The 19222-nt window shown below is 47.5% G+C and overlaps 1 protein-coding gene across 2 annotated transcripts in view; it reads left to right on the top strand.

Annotated features, from left to right (window-relative positions):
- The window catches only part of Acsbg1 (acyl-CoA synthetase bubblegum family member 1), a 60301-nt gene that overhangs the window by 39674 nt on the left and 1405 nt on the right, over positions 1 to 19222 (top strand). For both annotated transcript variants that reach the window (XM_041638679.1, XM_041638678.1), the window contains 8 exons: positions 3704 to 3784; positions 3874 to 4023; positions 4309 to 4485; positions 8528 to 8709; positions 10046 to 10276; positions 11604 to 11821; positions 16240 to 16379; positions 16805 to 17051. In XM_041638679.1, coding sequence (XP_041494613.1) covers positions 3704 to 3784; positions 3874 to 4023; positions 4309 to 4485; positions 8528 to 8709; positions 10046 to 10276; positions 11604 to 11821; positions 16240 to 16379; positions 16805 to 17051 — 1426 coding nt within the window. The remainder of the gene's footprint in view (positions 1 to 3703; positions 3785 to 3873; positions 4024 to 4308; positions 4486 to 8527; positions 8710 to 10045; positions 10277 to 11603; positions 11822 to 16239; positions 16380 to 16804; positions 17052 to 19222) is intronic.

Below are 19222 nucleotides of genomic sequence, written 5' to 3'. Positions count from 1 at the left end.
CTTCCTCAACAATCATATAATTCAAAGACAACACAATAACATATAGTATCCAGACTCTCTGTGCATTTTCCATCTTACATAGCTTTTTAAAAATTACTCTATTTTTTAAGGACTTTCTCTATTCTTTTTCTTTTCTCTCCCAAGCCTAACATATTTTTTAGCGTACTGTAAACCATTTAGAGTTTTTTTTTATATGAATCTGTCTTTACTGTATATTTCTGTCTTTTTCTGATCACATGATCTTTAACCTGCTAAGCAGCATGGCTAGGACTAAAGTAGTGGCTTTGACACCTGGCTCCACCCCATTCCTTGACTTCCTGAGAGTCTCGCTTCATGGTGGAGGTCCTGGTGGGAGCCATGATTGTTACCACAACTCTTCAGAGTGTTTAGATCCATGCCACCAGAAGAAGCATACCTTCAGCTGCTCATAAACACTGTTTAAGTATTTGGCAGCAGGGTATTTTAAAAGAGCCACAGGATTTTTGCCACTAATGCTGAGTAAGGAAGCCTCTCTTAAAAGAAACCACACCTCTGCTTGCACATAACAAACAGAATCCACCCAAGAAAATACTGCTACCAAGAATCCATGTGTGATTCTGTTCTTTTGTGTCTAGAATCCTTTCCCAAGCTCTCTCAGGTTTTATGTGGATATAGTTGCCAAATGTTGGATGCCATTTGTAGATGGAAGTTTCTGTCCTGACTGGTCCCACAGCCTTTCAGTACCAAATAAGCACACAGAGACTTTTATTAATTATAAACTGTTTGGCCTATTGCTCAGGTTTATTACTAACTAGCTCTTACACTTTAAATTAACCCATATTTTTTATTTATTTATTTATTTATTGGTTTATTTCAAGACAGAATTTCTCTGTGTAACAGCACGGCTGTCCTGGAACTTGCTCTGTAGACCAGACTGGCCTTGAACTCACTGAGATCCACCTGCCTCTGCCTCCCAAGTGCTGGGATTAAAGGTGTGCACCACCACTGCCTGGCAACCCATAATTTTTATCTATGCTTAAGTACATGGCTTGGTGCCTTTTCTCAATAAAGCATTCTCTTCTTGTTTCCTCTGTGTCTGGCTGGCGACTGCATCTCTGCCTTTCCTTCTCCCAACATTTTCCTACTTTGTTCACCTCACCTATACTTCCTGCCTGGCTACTGGCCAATCAGCGTGTTATTAAACCAATACCAGTGACAAATCTTTCAAATACACAAGATCATTATCTCACAGCAACTTTGTCTTCAGCACAGCTGTTCAGCCAGTGAGTCACTGACCCTAGGAAAATGCCTGGAACTCTCCCTTCTGTGGCTCTCCCACCGGTTCTTCTGAACTACCTTGCCCTCCTGACTCATTGCTCTCTCACATCAATTCAACACGACATCAGACATGCCTCCCCTCCCCTTCCTCCCTATCCTTCCTCTTCCTGCTGTCCCTCCATCTCACCCTCTCACCTCCATCCCTTTTTCTCAAGCTCCTCATACCTCCCTCACCTTTCCCCCTGCTCTTTTTCCCTCTCCCCTCACATCTTCAGAAAGAACACTAGGTTCGTAGAAGCTCATCTCAATCTCAGGAGTGTGTGTGTGTGTGTATAGTGTGTGTGTGTGTGTACACACTTGTGCTTGTATGTCTGCATGTGTCCATTTAAATCATATTTCACAGTGATAGATAGCTCTGATTCAAACATTTCATGATGGGGATTTAATTTTGATTTTATTCTTGAATTTCTCTTATCTAGCCTTAAAAATTGTAGCAGATTTGGCCTAATCCTATAACACATATCAAATAATTTCACAATAACAGTATAGATTTACTGCCAGAATAAGACCTATGACTGGGTGGTGGCGGCACATATCTTTAATCCCAGCTCTGGAGAGGCAGAGGCAGGCGGATCTCTGTGAGTTCAAGGCCAGCCTGGTCTACAATGCAAGTTCCAGGACAGACTCCAAAGCTACAAAGAAACCCTATCTTGAAGGGGAAAAAAAGAATTAGACCTATGAATCCAGACATGGTGGCACATACATGTAACCCTGACACTGACACTTAGGAAATGGAGGGAGAAAGTTAGCCAAGGCTACAAGTTTGAAGCCAGCCTGAGTTATATGAGACCCTGTCTCAAAAAGCATGCCCAAATACACACGCACATGTGTACACACACACACACACACACACACACACAGAGAGAGAGAGAGAGAGAGAGAGAGAGAGAGAGAGAGAGAGAGAGAGACGGGGGAGTGGGCTAACTAGATGAACCAGCAGATAAGGCACTTGTATAAGTCTGATGACCTGGATTTGATCCCTAGTTCTCACATGAATGTGGTATTAACTCCACAAGGTTGTCTGACCTTCACACATGTGTACCATGACATGTGCATGACTATACCCATCATATACACACAATAATAATAAATGAAAACATTTAAAGGCAAAATAAAATGAGAGAGAGCTAGGAAAATAACTCATCCAGTGAACTGCTTGCTGTACAATCATGAGGACCCAAGTGTTCCCAGACCTTGTAAAAACCTGGGCATGGCAAAGTATATACACATGAACACAACACACACAGGTTGGGAAAAAAAAAAAAGAAAGACAGACAGAAAGGCTGCTGGGTGAAGTTTGAAATTTCTTTTAACTCTTTCCCTAGAACAAAGAATCAAAACACAGGCATAAAATTCTTTGATGAGGCCAGCACCACACACCTTGAATTCCAGCACTGGGGAGGGGAGGGGGCAGAGGCACGCCCCCTTGATCTCTGTGAGTTCAAGGCCAGCCTGGTCTACAGATTGAATTCCAGGACAGCCAGGGCCACATAATAAGACTTTATCATTAGGGAAAATGAAAATATACAAGCAAGTAATAAAACAAAAAACTTTTGATGCCATTGTGTTTATGTGATGTGTGTGTGTGTGTTTGTTTAACCAGGTTGACGTGTAGTCTTCATTTGTATTGGCTTGAAGTGTTTTGGGTTTTTTTTGTTTGTTTGTTTGTCTGAAACAGTCTTACTACATAGCTCAGGTTAGCTTGTGATCCTCCTGCCTCAGCCTCCCCAGTGCTAAGATGACAGGCACACACTGTCACACTTGACTGTCAGGTTTATTTCCTTCAGGCTGCTCTCAAGACTGGAAAATCATTTTTTCTCTTTTACATATAAACTTATTTGTTAAATAATTATAATATTTACATGATTCCAAAGTCAAAATTATTTGTTATACTTGAAGACTTTATCCCTCCCCCTTTTGTCTTGTGCTTGCCCCCACTCTCTGCCTGTAGAAAGTCAGGGTAATGAGTTCTAAGCTTCCAGAGCCCCTGTGACAAATGTAAACAAATGCTTGCTTGTATGCGTGTCCGTTATTCACGTATGTTCACACCGCATTCCTTCCTCAGGCCACGAAGCCCTGCTGTAGACACACATCTTTCCCACTGAGTAATTTAGGAGACACACCGTATTGAAGTTTACACTCCCTTCGCACCTCTGTCTCCGTCATCTCCACTAATCTAACACTGAGTTGTGTGACTTGTTCAATCAGGCCCTGGGTCCCCACTGTCACTGCACCCAAGTTCCCACAATGGGGAGCTGTGGACAGAGGTGGCATCGAGGATCAAAAATAGGAGACTTTTGCTACAGCCCAACACATGCAGATGAGGCTGTTTCTACAACGTGGCGATTTTCATGCTGAAACCCAATTTGTTTCCCTGTCGATGCAGATCTGGAAAGACTTGCCACATCTAAAAGCAGTGGTGATATACCAAGAACCCCTTCCGAAGAAGATGGCCAACGTGTACACGGTATGAGTAGCGGGCCCTGGGTGACTGGTGGGCCTGTCTGTGCCTACACGGTTGACCCAGACCAACTCCTCTGCCCCGTGTTGCCACAGATGGAAGAACTCATAGAACTGGGACAAGAAGTGCCCGAGGAGGCCCTAGACACCGTCCTTGACACCCAGCAGCCCAACCAGTGTTGCGTGCTGGTCTACACATCTGGCACCACTGGAAACCCCAAAGGCGTGATGTTGAGTCAAGACAATGTAGGACAGTTGCCCAGATGGGTGGGTGGGATGACTCTGGGCTGCGGTCCTGCCTCAACAGCCTCTGGGGAAGCCTCTCGGACTGCTCAGCCTAAGGAGCTAGATATAGGAATGCCCACCTATTTGTGGTGTAGACAGAGCCCTGCAGAGGGGAGAGGAAAGGAAGCAGGGGGGAGGCCTGTCCCTAGAGGTCTCTGGAGCCTGTAGGAATACCCTAGAGGGCACCTCCGTCCTCTGGGAATTTCTATGGAAGTAGCCCAAGCCCCTGTGGCTTCCTCCCCTCAGATCACATGGACAGCGCGGTTCGGCAGTCAGGCTGGGGACATCCAGCCAGCAGAAGTCCAACAGGAGGTAGTCGTCAGCTACTTGCCCCTCAGCCACATTGCTGCCCAGATCTACGACCTGTGGACCGGCATCCAGTGGGGAGCCCAGGTCTGCTTTGCAGATCCCGATGCCCTAAAGGTCAGTCTGTCTTCCTGACTTCCAGCCCCATGTGTGTCCAGTGTGTGAGTCAGGGCCTACTGAGGTGTGTGCTTGAATTTCCAAGCCCTGTGTACTTGCTGATTCCTGGTGCAAATAGCGCTCAGAGTTCTTTCAGCAACTGTTTGCCCAGCCTGACTCAAATAACCAAATGAATAGGGAAGCTGATGACATTGTATTAAGTCATACAAACTACCACCTTCGGTCTCAAACTCCATGAAGCCACAGTTTCCTAGAGTATGACCATGAGATGATCAAAGGGTAGCCACAGCTTCCTGCACCCCAGTCTCATAAAATAGACCTAGTCTTTGCATCTTTATTTGAACCATGAAGAAACATTCCCAGAAACCCCCTAGCCAGCTTCCCTGACCTGGTGTCGTCTTGGTAGTGTCAACAGTGTCACATGGTTAGTCCTAAAACAAACACTGCTGGGGGCAGCAACCGGCGTGTCCTTGTTTGGCTATGGTTGCTGCTGTTGTTGTTGGTGGTGGTGGTGGTGGTGTATGTGTGTGTGTGTGTGTGTGTGTGTGTGTGTGCACGCAAGCGTGATACGCTCTTGTTCTCACCTGTACACATGCCTCTGAAGGCTAGTCAACATGGACTGGTTTCTTCTTTAATTCTCCATCTTTAAAATTATAAAATTTAAAAATTTTGAAAATTGTTTAATGTATGCATTGTGTCACATCCATGGAGACCAGAAGAAGGCAGAGAGCCCTGGAGCTGGAGGTTCAGGTATTTGTGAGCTACCTCATGCGGGTGCTGGGAACTGAACTCTGGTCCACTGGAAGTGCACCAAGCACTCTTAGCTGCTGAGCGGTCTCTTCCACCACATCTACCTTATTTGTTTTCTTTTGAGACAGGCCTGCCCCCTCACTGTAGTAAATCAAGTGAAATTGTTTTAGTAATGCTGAATTCAACCCTACAGATACAGAATTTTAACCTATATATTTGATATATTTTTTAAATATTTATCTTACTTTATGTGTATGAATGCCTTGCCTGCATGCATGTGTGTGTCCCTGGTACCCTCAGAGGTGAGAAGACAGAAGAGGACGTTGAATCTGCTGGAACTGGAGTCGTGGATGCTTGTGAGGCATCATGGGGGTACTGAAAACTGGACCCAGCTCCTTTGCAAGAGTAACAAAGGCTCTAAACTACAGAGCCACCTTTCCAGACCCTACAATTAGTATTTTTAAATAAATTTTATTTTTACATTTGTCTATCTATTTTGAGACAGGGTCTCACTGTATACCTCTGGCTGTTCTGGAACTATGTAGACCAGGCTGACTTCGAATTCACAGAGATCTGCCTGTCTCTGCCTCCTAAGATCTGGTATTAAAGGCATGAGCCACTACACCTGGCTTATTTTTTAATTTTGAGACTATAGTATAATTATAACATTTCTTCTTTCCTTCCCTCCAAATTCTTCTCTATACCCCTCCCTGCTCTCTTTCAAATTCATGGCCTCTTTTCCACTAATTGTTATTGCTTGCACATAAATGTATTCCTAGATATAACCTGTCAGTCCATATAATATTACTTTTGTGTGTGTGTTTTCAGGGCTGACCATTTGGCCCTGGCAAACAATTGGTGTGTCCTTCCCTGGGGAAGACTACTTCTCCCATGCCCAGCTTTCCTCAGTTGTCTGTAGTTTCTTGCGTAGGATTATGGCCTTGTGGGCTTTTTCCTGTACACTACAGTGTATCTGTTGGTGTTCCCCTTGGTCTGCTCACATGTGGGCGGTCCTGTTGGGGAAACTTGACGGATGGAGCTTCTGGCACATCTAGGAGACACAGTGTCACAGAAAACTCCCTGATCCTGCAGCTCTACAGTCTGTCCGCCCCCTCTTCTGCAATGTTGCTAAGCCTTGACTGTGAATGTGCTTTGTAGACGTATCTACTGGGGCTGTGATTTTCTGAAGTGGTTCTGTCTATTGCAAAGAGAAGTTTCCTTGATAAGGAGTGAAGACAAGACTTCTCTGTGGGTATAAGGACAAATACTTATAGATTGTTGTTAGGAATTATGCTGGTTTAGTGAATTAGGGCTTGCAGAATCTCCTCAAATAACCATAACGAGGCTTCCAGTTAACTGGGATACCAGGCATGGCATCTCTCTTATTAAGTACAGTTAAAGAGCTGCTGTTGGTTACTATCAAAATATGCACACTGCTACTGTACCTTTAGGGTTACGAGGCCATGCTGGTAGCTGATGTGGTCCATAGGCGTCACAGCTGGGTAGGACTGTTGGTTGCCTTCCTCCTTCAGTAGCTTGCATGGCACCTTTTGATACCATGAAAGCCAGTCCTCAGGAGGGGGCATTCAGGTAAGTGCCAGTTCAGGGATTTACTTTCCATCTCTGAGTGGGTAACCGAGGGCAATTACAATAAGCTGTATTTTGGGAGTTTCTTGGACAGCCCTGGCCAACAACTGTAAAGAAGGCTTCTCGTGTCTGGTATTTGGATTTTTTTGTTGGATGGTCTTTGTCTCTTGGAGGGAACATTGTCAGTCCAAATGAGAAAAGTTTATTAAAACTATATGTGTTTATTTATCCATGGAACTGTGTATTGCATTTTGGATGACTAGTTCACAGCATGACTCCTTGTGGATTTTCCAGGCATTGTGTTATCATGTTCCTCATCTTCTATATTCCCCTAGAGAGCCCATCCCTTCCCATTCCCCCATTCGGTAACTTGTACCCCGCTGTTCACCTCTCTCCTGCTCTCAGTCCCTCTGTCCTGGCAATGGTCCTGTGTTACTTTCCTGGCTTCTGTAGTTACTATAGGCTGTGTGCTCATCTGAAGACTGGGAGCGAGGTGTCTCCAGTGGGAGAGAACATCTGTCTTTCTGAGTCTGGCTTACCTCACTGGATATGATCTTTCCTAGTTCCATCCATTTACTTTCAAAGTTGATGATTTTATTTTCCTTCACGACTGAATAATAATGTATCTATACACCACATTTTCATTATCCAGTGTCGGACACTGATGTGAGACAAGACCTCTCCCTGAGCCTGGAGCTCCCCATCTGGGCGAGAACTTTCAGTTGCAGAGTCCCCGGGATCCACTCTCCCAGCGTGAGGTTTCAGGCACATGTGCAGTGGCCGTCTTTTTTAGATGAGCCTTGAATCCGGGTTCTCATGCTTTCACAGCTGAGGCACCTCCCTAGCCCCTTTGTTTGGTTTTTAATTAATTTTAAACTTATGCTTATTTATTTTTGAGACACATACACACACATATGGAGAGAGGGAGAGAGAGAGAGAGAAGCTCTGCCTGGCCTGGAACTCACTATGTAGATCAAGTTGGCCTGAACTCACAGATATCCCCCTGCCTCTGCCTCCCGAGTGCTGGGATTAAAGGCGAGTGCCACTACATCCTATTTTCATTTATTTATTTATTTATTTATTGTATTTGTAGAGAGTACTGCAGGGTCTTATGTGTCTATAGTGTACAGTGTGTATGTACTAGAGGACAACTTTCGGGACCAGTTGCATCCTTCTACCATGCGGGTTCTGAGAAAGAAGCCAGGTAGTCAGGTTCAGCCACAGACCCCTTGATCCACTGAACCACCCCGCTGGCCCTTGTTTTTGTCTATTTGCTTATGTTATGTTTTATATGTCTCTTTGTCTTGAGATAGGATCTTATTAGGTAGCTCAGGCTGGCTTTAACTTGCTATGTGCCCAGCCTGGGCCTTGAACTCATAGCCCTCTTGCTTCAGCCTCCTAAGTGCCGGGATTACAAATATTTGCCACAGTATGTGGCAAAATGAGGTTATCATGCTTGAATTAGACGCAGACAGCTCTGAGGGATCCAGGTGCTGCTCGGGCATCTGGATACAGTGGTCCGCAAGGGACACCAAAGTTCTGCAGCAGACAAGGAGATGCAGCTGTTGAACTACAGCCTCCGCATGCGCACAAACTGGGTGCAAGCGCGTGCGCATCCACAGGTGCGCCCGCTTGGAGCGTTTATACTGTGAGGCTTGTGTCTGCAGGCCTGGTACCACCTCTGCTTCTCTCTGGCCTTGAGCAGGGGAGCCTGGTGAACACACTGCGGGAGGTGGAGCCCACATCCCACATGGGGGTGCCTCGTGTGTGGGAGAAGATCATGGAAGGGATCCAGGAGGTGGCGGCTCAGTCAGGCTTTATCCGGCGCAAGATGCTGCTTTGGGCCATGTCCGTGACCTTGGAACAGAACCTCACTTGCCCTAGCGAGTAAGTTTGGGGCAGGAGGCCTGGGGAGGTGCGGGGCCAGTGCATACACAGTAACAAGCAAGAATCTAAAAAGCTGTCCTGGTTCCAGAGGCCTTCAGCTTGGGAAAACATTGCAGTAGTCTCTCTGTATCTGGGCTTGTACTCTGATACCATTGCAAACCTGATGGGGGTGTTAGCTGGGAAGACTGGCTTGACTTTTTTTCTTAAGAACTCACCCTCAACTGCTCGCCCTCAGTAGCTGGCTTCCGTGATATAGGCCTAGCCACTCCAGTTTTCCCATTTGACTACTCAGCTCGTTCCCAAATCCCTTCCGCTTGCTTGTTATTGTAACTTTTTGTTTATTGAGGCAAAGGGCAAAGTCTTTTTGTTTGGTTGGGTTTTGTTTTTGTTTTTTTTTTTTTGTTGTTGTTGTTGTTTTTGTTTGTTTGTTTGTTTTCGAGATAGGGTTTCTCTGTAACTTTGGAGCCCGTCCTGGAACTAGCTTTTGTAGATAACGCTGGCCTCGAATTTACAGAGATCCACCTGCCTCTGCCTCCCTAGTGCTGGGATTAAAGGCGTGCGCCACCACTGCCCAGGGAGAGGAAGCCTTAATATGTAGCCCAGGCTAGCCTAAAGTTCAGGCTTCTTCCTTGGCCTTCCAGGTGTTGGGGTTATAGATGGAGACCATCACATCTGCCTCATGATTCCTTTTTAAATTCCCACACAGTAGACATCTGGCCTTGTTTCAACAAAAAATGCTTCTCATGTTGAGTGTCCAGCTCAGAGTGCTGATCGAGCAAACACAAAGCTCTGGCTCAGGTCCTTTGACCTGAAAGACGGAGTGGAGGGGCAGAGGGGCTTCCATTATAAGTGTGTCTTCTGAAGCAGTGTCAGCTTTGTGGCAGAGATGTGGACACACCTGTTCACCTACAGCGTCATTCACACTCACAAATGGTGGCTGTGCAGCCAGGCCTGGGGGAAGGATGGATGGGCAGGTCTGTGATCCCAGCTCTCAGGAGACTGAGGCTGGAGAATGGCAGTTAAGGTATGCCTCGGCCACAGCCAAGTTCAAGGCCTGAGTAAATTCATGAAACTGTCTCATAAAAAGAAAATAAAAATAAAAAAGAAGGGGCTGGAGAGATGGCTCAGCTTGCTTGACTCCATGACATGTTTGCATGCAACCCGGAGGAGTCACGCTTAAAATCACACACAAATTCATGTTGCGCATAGCAGGCCAGTATCCAAACTGTCCGCAGTTCATCACAGCACACAGCTTCAATGGCCATGCCGGCGTGTGCTCCCGTGAGTGTCTTTGTGTTTCTTTCTGTGGACTGTTCTTTCCTCTACCCCCTCGCAGTGACCTGAAGCCCTTCACAAGCAGACTGGCGGATTACCTAGTATTAGCCAAGGTCCGTCAGGCTCTGGGCTTTGCCAAGTGTCAGAAGAACTTCTACGGAGCAGCCCCCATGACTGCAGAGACACAGCGCTTCTTTCTGGGCCTTAACATCCGCCTGTACGCAGGCTATGGCCTCAGCGAGAGCACAGGCCCCCACTTCATGTCCAGCCCCTACAACTACCGACTGTACAGGTAAGGTCTGAACTTGGGACACACTGAGAACTCAGGTGTCCTTGCTGACACCCTTTGGTGCCTTGGGGGACTGTCCCTCTTACTCCCCCTTCCACACTGGAGCCTTGGCCTCAAGTGCCAACAGGGCCATCTTGGGCCAAGCCCCTTGCTTGCCCCCCTTCATCTAGATAGGCAGTCTTTGCCGCTGTGACGTGTGTCCTGTGGCTGAAGACACCTTAGCTGCTGAGACCAGGAGTCCCTGGTGAAAAAACCTCCTTCTTCCATTTCTCCTAGTAGGGTAGGGAATGCTAGACTGTGTCCCAGGAGAGCTGATGGACAGGCTCCCGCTGGGGTGAGACTGGGAGTCAGGGCAGGCTTCTGGAAGGCAGGGAGGTCAGTGAGTTCTGGGGAGAGATTTAAGAGTGGTCTGTTGTTGTTGGCTACTCCCTCTGCATCTGGTATGATAGTTTCTACTATTAGCGTTTTGGCCATTCATTCATTCATTCATTCACTCATTCATTTGATGAAAACCCTAAGGTACTAATTAAAATACAAAACTCCTCTGCTTTTAAGATGGCTCAATAGGTAACTCACACAATGAGAATCCGAGTTCATATCCCCTACATCCATATAGAAAGCCAGGTGGGAGGCAGGTGCAAGTGGTCCATTGTGAGTTCAAGGCCAGCTTGGTCTTTGTAATAAGTTTCCGTTAAGGCAGAAATACATAGTGAGAACCTGTCTTGAGTGTCATGCCTAATCCTAATGCCTGGGATATGGAGACAAAAAGAGCTCTAGAGTTCCCTGGCTGGCCACTCTCAAATTGCTGAGTCCCAGTTTCAACCAGCAATCATGTCACACACACACACACACACATAAAAAAAAAAATCAAGGGCTCAGAGGTTAAGAGCACTGACTGTACTTCCAGAGGTCCTAAGTTCAATTCCCACTAACCATATGGTGGCTCACAACCATCTGTAATGAGATCTGGTGCCCTCTTCTGGCCTGCAGCATACATGCAGACAGAATATGATATACGTAATTAATAAATAAATATTTTTTAAAAGAATAAAAAAAATCAAGTCAACTGTGGCAGAGGAATATATCCAACATTGACCTCTGGCTTACACGCATGCACACACAGACACACACACACACATACATACACACACACACGTGCGCACACGCGCGCGCGCACACACACACACACACACAATTACTCTTAAGTCTTAAAAAGCAATCCTGAGAGGGGACCCCTGCCACCAGTGAAGACCATGAAGTTGTAGATCCCAGAGAGCCCCAGCAGAGGCTGACCCAGACCTTTCTCCACCCTTGTCTCTCTCATCACCAGCTCTGGCAAGCTGATCCCTGGCTGCCGGGTGAAGCTGGTGAATCAGGATGCCGACGGCATCGGTGAGATCTGTCTCTGGGGCCGCACCATCTTCATGGGCTATCTGAACATGGAGGACAAAACGTGTGAGGCCATCGACTCTGAAGGCTGGTTCCACACGGGTGACATGGGCCGTCTGGATTCTGATGGCTTCCTCTACATCACTGGGCGCCTCAAAGGTGAGCAGCCCTGCCCTGGGGCACAACAAGGGCAGAAATAAGTCTACCCCAACGCCCTTTGTTGCCATTGCCAGCCCTGAACCCTCCATGAGTGTTACATGCCTCTACCAGCGTCAGCTCTGGGGCGAGTACTTTCACAATAAATAAGAACATCCAGAGAAGTTATGTAGCTACTTCACGGTCACCTAGAGTGAATGGGGGACCTGGGGTTCACTTCCCCAGAGGAAACAAGACAAGCCTCCAGGAGACTCCAAGGCATAAGTATTATGCTGGGGTTTTTTGTTTGTTTGTTTGTTTTGGTTTTTGTTTTTTTGAGACAGGGTTTCTCTGTAGCTTTAGAGCCTGTCCTGGAACTAGCTCTTGTAGACCAGGCTGGCCTCGAACTCACAGAGATCCTCCTGCCTCTGCTTCCTGTATTATGCATTTTTATGTAGAAACACAAAACGTGACAGAGAGTAGGGTAGAATGGATACAACATTTAAAATAAAATGTGAAACTTCAAAGGCAGAGAAAGGGAAGCTATAGAAACTCCTCCATGGAAAGACGTTTGTGTAGTACCATAGCCCCCAGGTGGCAAGCCCACTCTTTCCGGAGCTTACACAGGCAGGGGTGCAGCTCAACCTGGGTTCCAAGGAGGCTGTGGTCCTTTGTGGATGCCGGAGGTGGCTGTACTGACCAGTGAGCCTCAGCAATAAAACCCTGGTCCTGGAGCAGCAGGTAGCTGCTATGGGGACTGTGCTCGCTTCCGCCACCTAGTGTTCACTTTTGTAATGACAAATGAGGAAACCCGCATTCTAGCCCTGGGAGGAACAGCCATGATTTTAGACAGTGTGGTGAACATGGTTTTCGATAAGAATACAGATACCTTTTCTCCAAAAACATACAATTAGGCCAGTACTGTCCACCAAAAGCGCCCTTCCCTCACTGTCCCTCAGTGTCACCTTTCTCACCTGCCAAGTCCATGAGCCAACGTTGGGATTGTTCCGTTTCTCGGCACAATCTCCCTTTGAGTAGCTTTAGGGGCGGAGGCTGGTGTCTGCTTCTGTGGTTCTGCAGCTGTGAACTTCCTCTTCACGGTGACTGGACATTTGCCTTTGATTTCACTGCTCAAGTGTATCAGTAGATTGGCTTAAAAGATGACTTTCATCTCGTTGGAGTTGTAGATTAGTTTTGTGAGGTTGTACGTCTTTTGGAATTGAGTCTGCCGGTCCCTAAATGTGCTTGCTGTCTCTCCCCTCTCTGGCTACTAACGTCTTTTGACTTTTCTCTCAACAGTGTATTCTATTGTTCAGTATAGAGTTTTTTCATCCCTTCACTAATATCCACTTGGAGAATTTTATTTGTATGCTATTGTAAGTGATGACATTTAACATTTTTGTGTCTCAATTTGTTTGTTGCTGAGATACAGAATGCAATTACCTGTTTTTTATATATTGGTCTTGGGTCAAACTTTCTTTTCCTTGTTCTAGGGATTAAATAGAGGTACTTGAGCAGGCTAGGCGAGAACCCTGCTATTGACCTACCTACCACCGAGATTCTTACTTTTTTGCCTGAGAACAGGGTCATGCTAATGCCTAGGCTGGCCTCGAACTTTTAACCCTTGTGCCTTAAGCTTGCCAAGTGGCTGAGATTGTGAATGTCACCAGGCCTGCTTCAAATGACCTTAAGGAGTTCACAGAGTAGTTGTCCTGGAGTCTTGAGTTTGTTTTATTGCCATTTGCTCATTTGTTGGCTCATTTATTAAGCAGGGACTTGCTAGGTAGTCCAAGCGCTCACAGCAATCCTTCTGCCTCAGCCTCCTGATGGCAGGGATTTTGTGTCACATGCATGACCACTATTTATACTTTTGAAGTTCTGGGGAATGAAACCAGGACATTGCCCGCAGCTGGCAAGTGCTCTCTCACCACTGAGCGGCCTCTCCAACCCTCATGCCAGGTCTAGCATGTGTGCCCTTTTAAATTTCCTATGAACAAAATCATGTCGTCTGTACACAGTGACAATTCTATTCCTTCCTTTTCACTCATCATCATTGCTATTATTGTTGTTGTTGTTGTTGTTATTGTTGTTGTTATTGTTGTTGTTGTTGTTATTGTTGTTGTTGTTGTATTCTCATCCAGGCTAGGAAAATCTTTTCTGTCACAGTAGTTGACAGAAATGGCAATAGTTGGGCTGGATTAGACCCCGATCACCAGGCATAAAAAGAACAGAACATTGTGTGGTAGAGGCAGTTCTTGATTTGTTCCTGATCTCAGCAGAACAACTTCAACATTTAAAAAACATTTTTTAATTCTAACTTTTTTTTGCATGTGCACACAGATGCACACATGCCATGATTCATGTGTAGAGGGCTGAGGTCAAATTTCAGCTGTCAGTTTTTCCCTTCTGCCTTATTGAAGCGGGACCTCTCTTAATTTTGCTGCCCTGCATGTTCTAGGCTAGCTGCCCATGAACTTCTGGGATAATTCTCTTATCTCCACCTCCCACCTTACTGTAGGAGCATTGGGATTACAAATGTACACTACCTAGTTTTTCAGGGGTTCAGGGGAATCGAACTTGGGTCATCAGGCTTGCTCAGCTAGTACTTTCACCTGCCGTGCCGACCCCAGGGCCTATGCTCTATAGCTTAGTGCTCAGTATGTTTGCTACAGAGCTGTTGAAGGTATTCTTCACTAGATTTAGGAAATTCCACTCCGTGTTAGTTTTCTAGAGGGTTTTAGTCACTTAGTGAAAATGCTGGTAGGAGTGGGGAGGGTGGGAGTGACAGAGCAAGGCGGGAATGAGGCTCACGGGAGTAGCCGTGAGAGAGGCTAGAACTGTCCACCAGGTGCTCTGCCTCCTGCTGCTCCAGCAAACCCTGATCATTTAACTCGTGTGGATTCCTCTCTGACCAGTTCATCCCCTCAACAACTCCCATGGCTTCAGTCACTGGAATATTCTAAAAACATTGCCCGAGAGTTCTCAGTGCTTGCTGTCTTCAGGGAGGCCTTGAGACCATTGGTCCCGAGCCCTCTTCGCCCTGGTTGACTTACCGCCTCCGTCCCCAAAGGCTATGTGCTTCTATAGCTCTGCCTGTCAAGCCTCTCTCCATGGGTCTCATCTGTGGGACCACACGCTTCCTGTCCCCTATAGCTCCAGTGAACCGTGAACTCCTCCCAGCCAGGCCCTGTCTTGCTCTGATCTGTGCCTGATGTCAGGCTGGGCCTGTGAACAGAGTGTGGCCAGTGACCGCTTTTGAATTAGATAACATAGGAGGACAGGAGACAATCCCACACACCAGTCAAAGTATGTTTCATGCATTTGTTTTATATAATTTTATCCTTTTTTTTTTTTTTCCAAAAGGCAGTGGGTTTGTTTACCCTCTGACTGGACCTAGGGAAAGATGAACTTTTCGGCTCCTCTTGGCCTTGCCCGCAGCGCTGCTTCAGCTTCTGGAGATGCAGGGAGTGTGGTAGTATAGGGAAAGGAAAGGTGTCAGAATCTTGTCCTGGGAGATAGCTCTTCCCCTGGTAGTCAGGGTTTTCCGGCTGCTCTCACACCCAGCACGGGGTTCACTGGGAAGATTTTCAGTGTTTGGTTCTGTTGCTGTCTAGCGTGGAAATCTGGCCTCACTCAGAAGAGAAGACTGTGACCTTGAATGGTGGGCTGTGGTCTTGACCTTTCCCACAGACACACACCCTGGGTGGGTAGAGAGATGCAGGAGAGCTCAGAGAAGGGAGCAGTGAGAACTGGGAGGGGCAGACTGGGACGGGAGGTGGGGTCGAGAGGCCGGGACGGGGAGGGGTAACCTGTTGATGAAGGCTGCCTGCTGAGCAACAGGTAGGAGAACAACTGGCTGCTGGCAGCGCAGAAAGGAGAGGTCTCTCCGGAGGGAAGGTCACAAGCAGCAGGGTGGGGGTGGGGGGATGTCTAAGTGCTGGGTCTCAGAACCGAACTGGGTGTAAACCTGAGGTTTGTTACTCAGCACCACGTGGCAGTGGATGAGTTATTCGGCTTCCTCTCTACAGACTGCGATGAGAGAGCCCCTCATTAGAGGCCGACTGTGGGAACGGAATAAAGTGCCCTGGGTAAAGCTCCGGCCTGTGTACCCCAAACCATGCACCTGGGCACGACTGTCTTATAATCGACTGGCAGTTAGCGAGCAGAGGCCGGGAGGGGGAATGTTGCTGGCTGAGCAGGAGTGGACAAAGAGGTTAAGAAGCACCATGGGATGCGCTGGCCCAGCAGAGAGGGACTTGGGCAATAGGCTGAGGAATGGGTGACATAGTAATCATTTGTTCTCAAGGGCTGCTGGAGGGTCGGGGGGGGGGGGCTGCTTCATAGCTCCGACAAGGGCATCTCTAGCACTGTGCTCGCTGCTCAGGCCTCTCCAGCTGTGGCCTGGGAGTGTGGTTCAGTCTGGACCTGACTTGCCTCTGCAGAATTAATCATCACTGCGGGTGGGGAGAATGTGCCCCCAGTGCCCATTGAGGAGGCCGTGAAGACAGAGCTGCCCATCATCAGTAGTGCCATGCTGATAGGGGACCAGAGGAAGTTCCTGTCCATGCTGCTGACTCTGAAGGTATGTCAAGGGCCCGCACTCTGGGGTTGTATGTAGCAGGAGGGTGGTCTGCAGTGTAGCCCAAGGTGCTCCTGGCATTCAGTTTTATCCTGGCCTCATTCAGCCACTGCTGTGCACCGTGAGGGTGGGTAGAGATTCCTCTGCCCCATGGGCTACTGAGACGATCCTTCCACTCGCCAGTACATTCCAGTTTGCAGAGGTCTGGCTGCCCACGCTCGGGGCCTCAGCATCACCAGCCAAGGTTTAGCCCTCCGCCCACTGTTCTTTCCACCACTCCTCGGGACAAGCACAGGACCTTGCCCACCATAGACACACCACTCTAAAACCGAGTCCACAGGAATTCCCCACCTTGTTCCTGTGACATCCTCCCAAACCAAAGCGTGGTTCTGTGGAGAGGGAGAGACCTTCATCTGTCTTCTTTTCAGTGCACGCTGGACCCAGAGACATCTGAGCCAACGGACAACCTGACGGAGCAAGCTGTGGAGTTCTGCCAGAGGGTGGGCAGCAAGGCCAGCACCGTATCCGAGATTGTGGGGCAGCGAGATGAGGCTGTGTATCAGGCCATCCAGGAAGGGATCCAGAGGGTGAACGCGAATGCGGCAGCCCGGCCCTACCACATCCAGAAGTGGGCCATTCTCAAACGTGACTTCTCCATTTCCGGTGGAGAACTGGGTAAAGTTTTCTTTTCACAGTTCCTGGGGCTGTGCAGGAGGGCAACGCCCATGGCAGTGGCAGTGGGGAGCCTGTTAGGAAGTAGCCGTGCCAGCAGAAGGTGTCAGACAGGGCTTTGGACAGCATCTGAGCTGGGTGCCTCTGATTGTGTTCATTTGAAAATGTCACTTTCAAATCCACAGGATGCAACCACCTTGGATTAGAAATACCAAGAGGAAAAATTGTATCTGCCCTGAACATATGCAGTTGTTTGTTTTTTTTGTTTTTTTTTTTTTTTTTGGTTTTTCGAGACAGGGTTTCTCTGTGGCTTTGGAGCCTGTTCCTGGAACTAGCTCTGTAGACCAGGCTGGTCTGGAACTCACAGAGATCCGCCTGCCTCTGCCTCCTGAGTGCTGGGATTAAAGGCGTGCGCCACCATCGCCCGGCTACATATGCAGTTTAATCCCTTAAATAATAATCCTCACAAAATATTTACAGTGTCTTAGGTATCAAAAGTCATCTAGAGACAACTTAGAAGCATAAAGGAAGACAGGTTGGTCCTGTGCAGATACCTGTCATTTCACACATGGGGCCAGAACACTGGACTCTGGTGTTGGGGTAGGGAACTCCCGAAACCTGTGAGCATGGGATGAGTGTATTACACATGTGGCAGAACTTATCAGTATCAACAGGAAATGCTTAGCTTTGCCTTAACCATGAGACTCTATTCTGTTGAGTGATAGTGTAGCCATTGGGTACACACCGTAGCCCCGCGGGTGCCAGGGCTGCAGTGAGACCACTACAGTCTGTGACATCAGCCACATGGCTGCTAAAAGGATAGAACTATCTGGGTCACAGCCCAAGCCCATAAGAGCCTGTGGTGCAGCCCCACGTGGCCAGAGGAGTCTCTTAGCTATCGGGCATCTTGGGTTGCTCATGGCACAGGACACTGAGCATGGCTCCTTGGTGAGACTCTCAAGGTGAGACACACATTGAAAGTAGTCACACTGTCTGCAGCAATGCTCTGCTGTATCAGAGATGCTGAGAATATAGAACCAGATTTGTTCACACTAAATGCACGGGCAACTGAATGGAAGGTGTCTTCTCTAGGCAGCTCATAAAGGCCCTAACCTTGATGTTTCTAGTTGAGGGTTGAGTTATGCACACACAAAAAAACTTTAAGTTACCCAGTACCTTAAGTTGAAAACTGATTTGAAATAATTAAATATGCAAACAATAAACATTATCTCCTGTCGACAGAGGTTTCTGCCCCATCCGGTCCCACAGCCATGCGGTCCCAAAGAAATACACAGAGGTCTACATTAATTATAAACTGGTTGGCCTATTAGCTCAGGCTTCTTATTAACTCTTATAACTTATATTAGCCCATAATTCTTTTCTATGTTAGCCACATGGCTTGGTACCTTTTATCAGTGAGGCAGTCACATCTTGCTTCCTCTGTGTCTAGATGACAACTGCAGACTGAGCCTTTCCTCTTCCCAGAATTCTCCTGTTTTGGTCACCCCACCTCTACTTCCTGCCTGATCTCCCTGCCTATACTTCCCACTTGGCTACTGGCCAATCAGCATTTTGTTAAAGCAATGCAACTGATAAATCTCTACAGGGTACAAGATCATTGTGCCACAGCCATCTCCATTTTGGTGGGCCAAGAATCAGGAGCGACTGATCCGAGTGGCCAGTCTGGGAGTTTTCCACCATACTAGTGGGCTGAGTGGTGGACACTGGAGCCCAGGATGTACTTGTTGCCCATCAGCGGGCAAGACTTCAGTTCTCGGTCAGCAGACCTCCGCACAGGCTGCGTGCACGTCCGAGCACAACCGCTGGCTTATCCAGGAATGCTCTGAGAGGATGCCTGAGACAGAGGCCATGTGATTGCACCATCATTTGCAGCTGGTGTTCTGCATGCACAGGTCCCACATCTATGGATCTAATCAGATCAAAAACTTTAAAAAAAAAAATTATGTTACTATGTAGACCCCCTCCCTGATTCTTTCCCCCAGTACTGGGATTGACTCTAAGACCTCTAACAGGCCAGGCAAGAGTCTACCACTGAGCTGTCTCCCTGGTTCTTTTCTTTTTCAATTTTGTGACAAAGTCTTACTAAATTGTCCAGGCTGGAGGTCCTGAACTCACTGTAGCTCAGGCAGGCCATGAACTTGTGATCATCCTAT

This window comes from Microtus oregoni, unplaced genomic scaffold, assembly GCF_018167655.1.
Source record: "Microtus oregoni isolate MIOR12 unplaced genomic scaffold, Mior012 000055F_ref0000237, whole genome shotgun sequence".
Taxonomy (NCBI): domain Eukaryota; kingdom Metazoa; phylum Chordata; class Mammalia; order Rodentia; family Cricetidae; genus Microtus; species Microtus oregoni.
The sequence above is the reverse complement of the archived record's forward strand: the minus strand, read 5'-3'. Positions and strand labels throughout refer to the sequence as shown.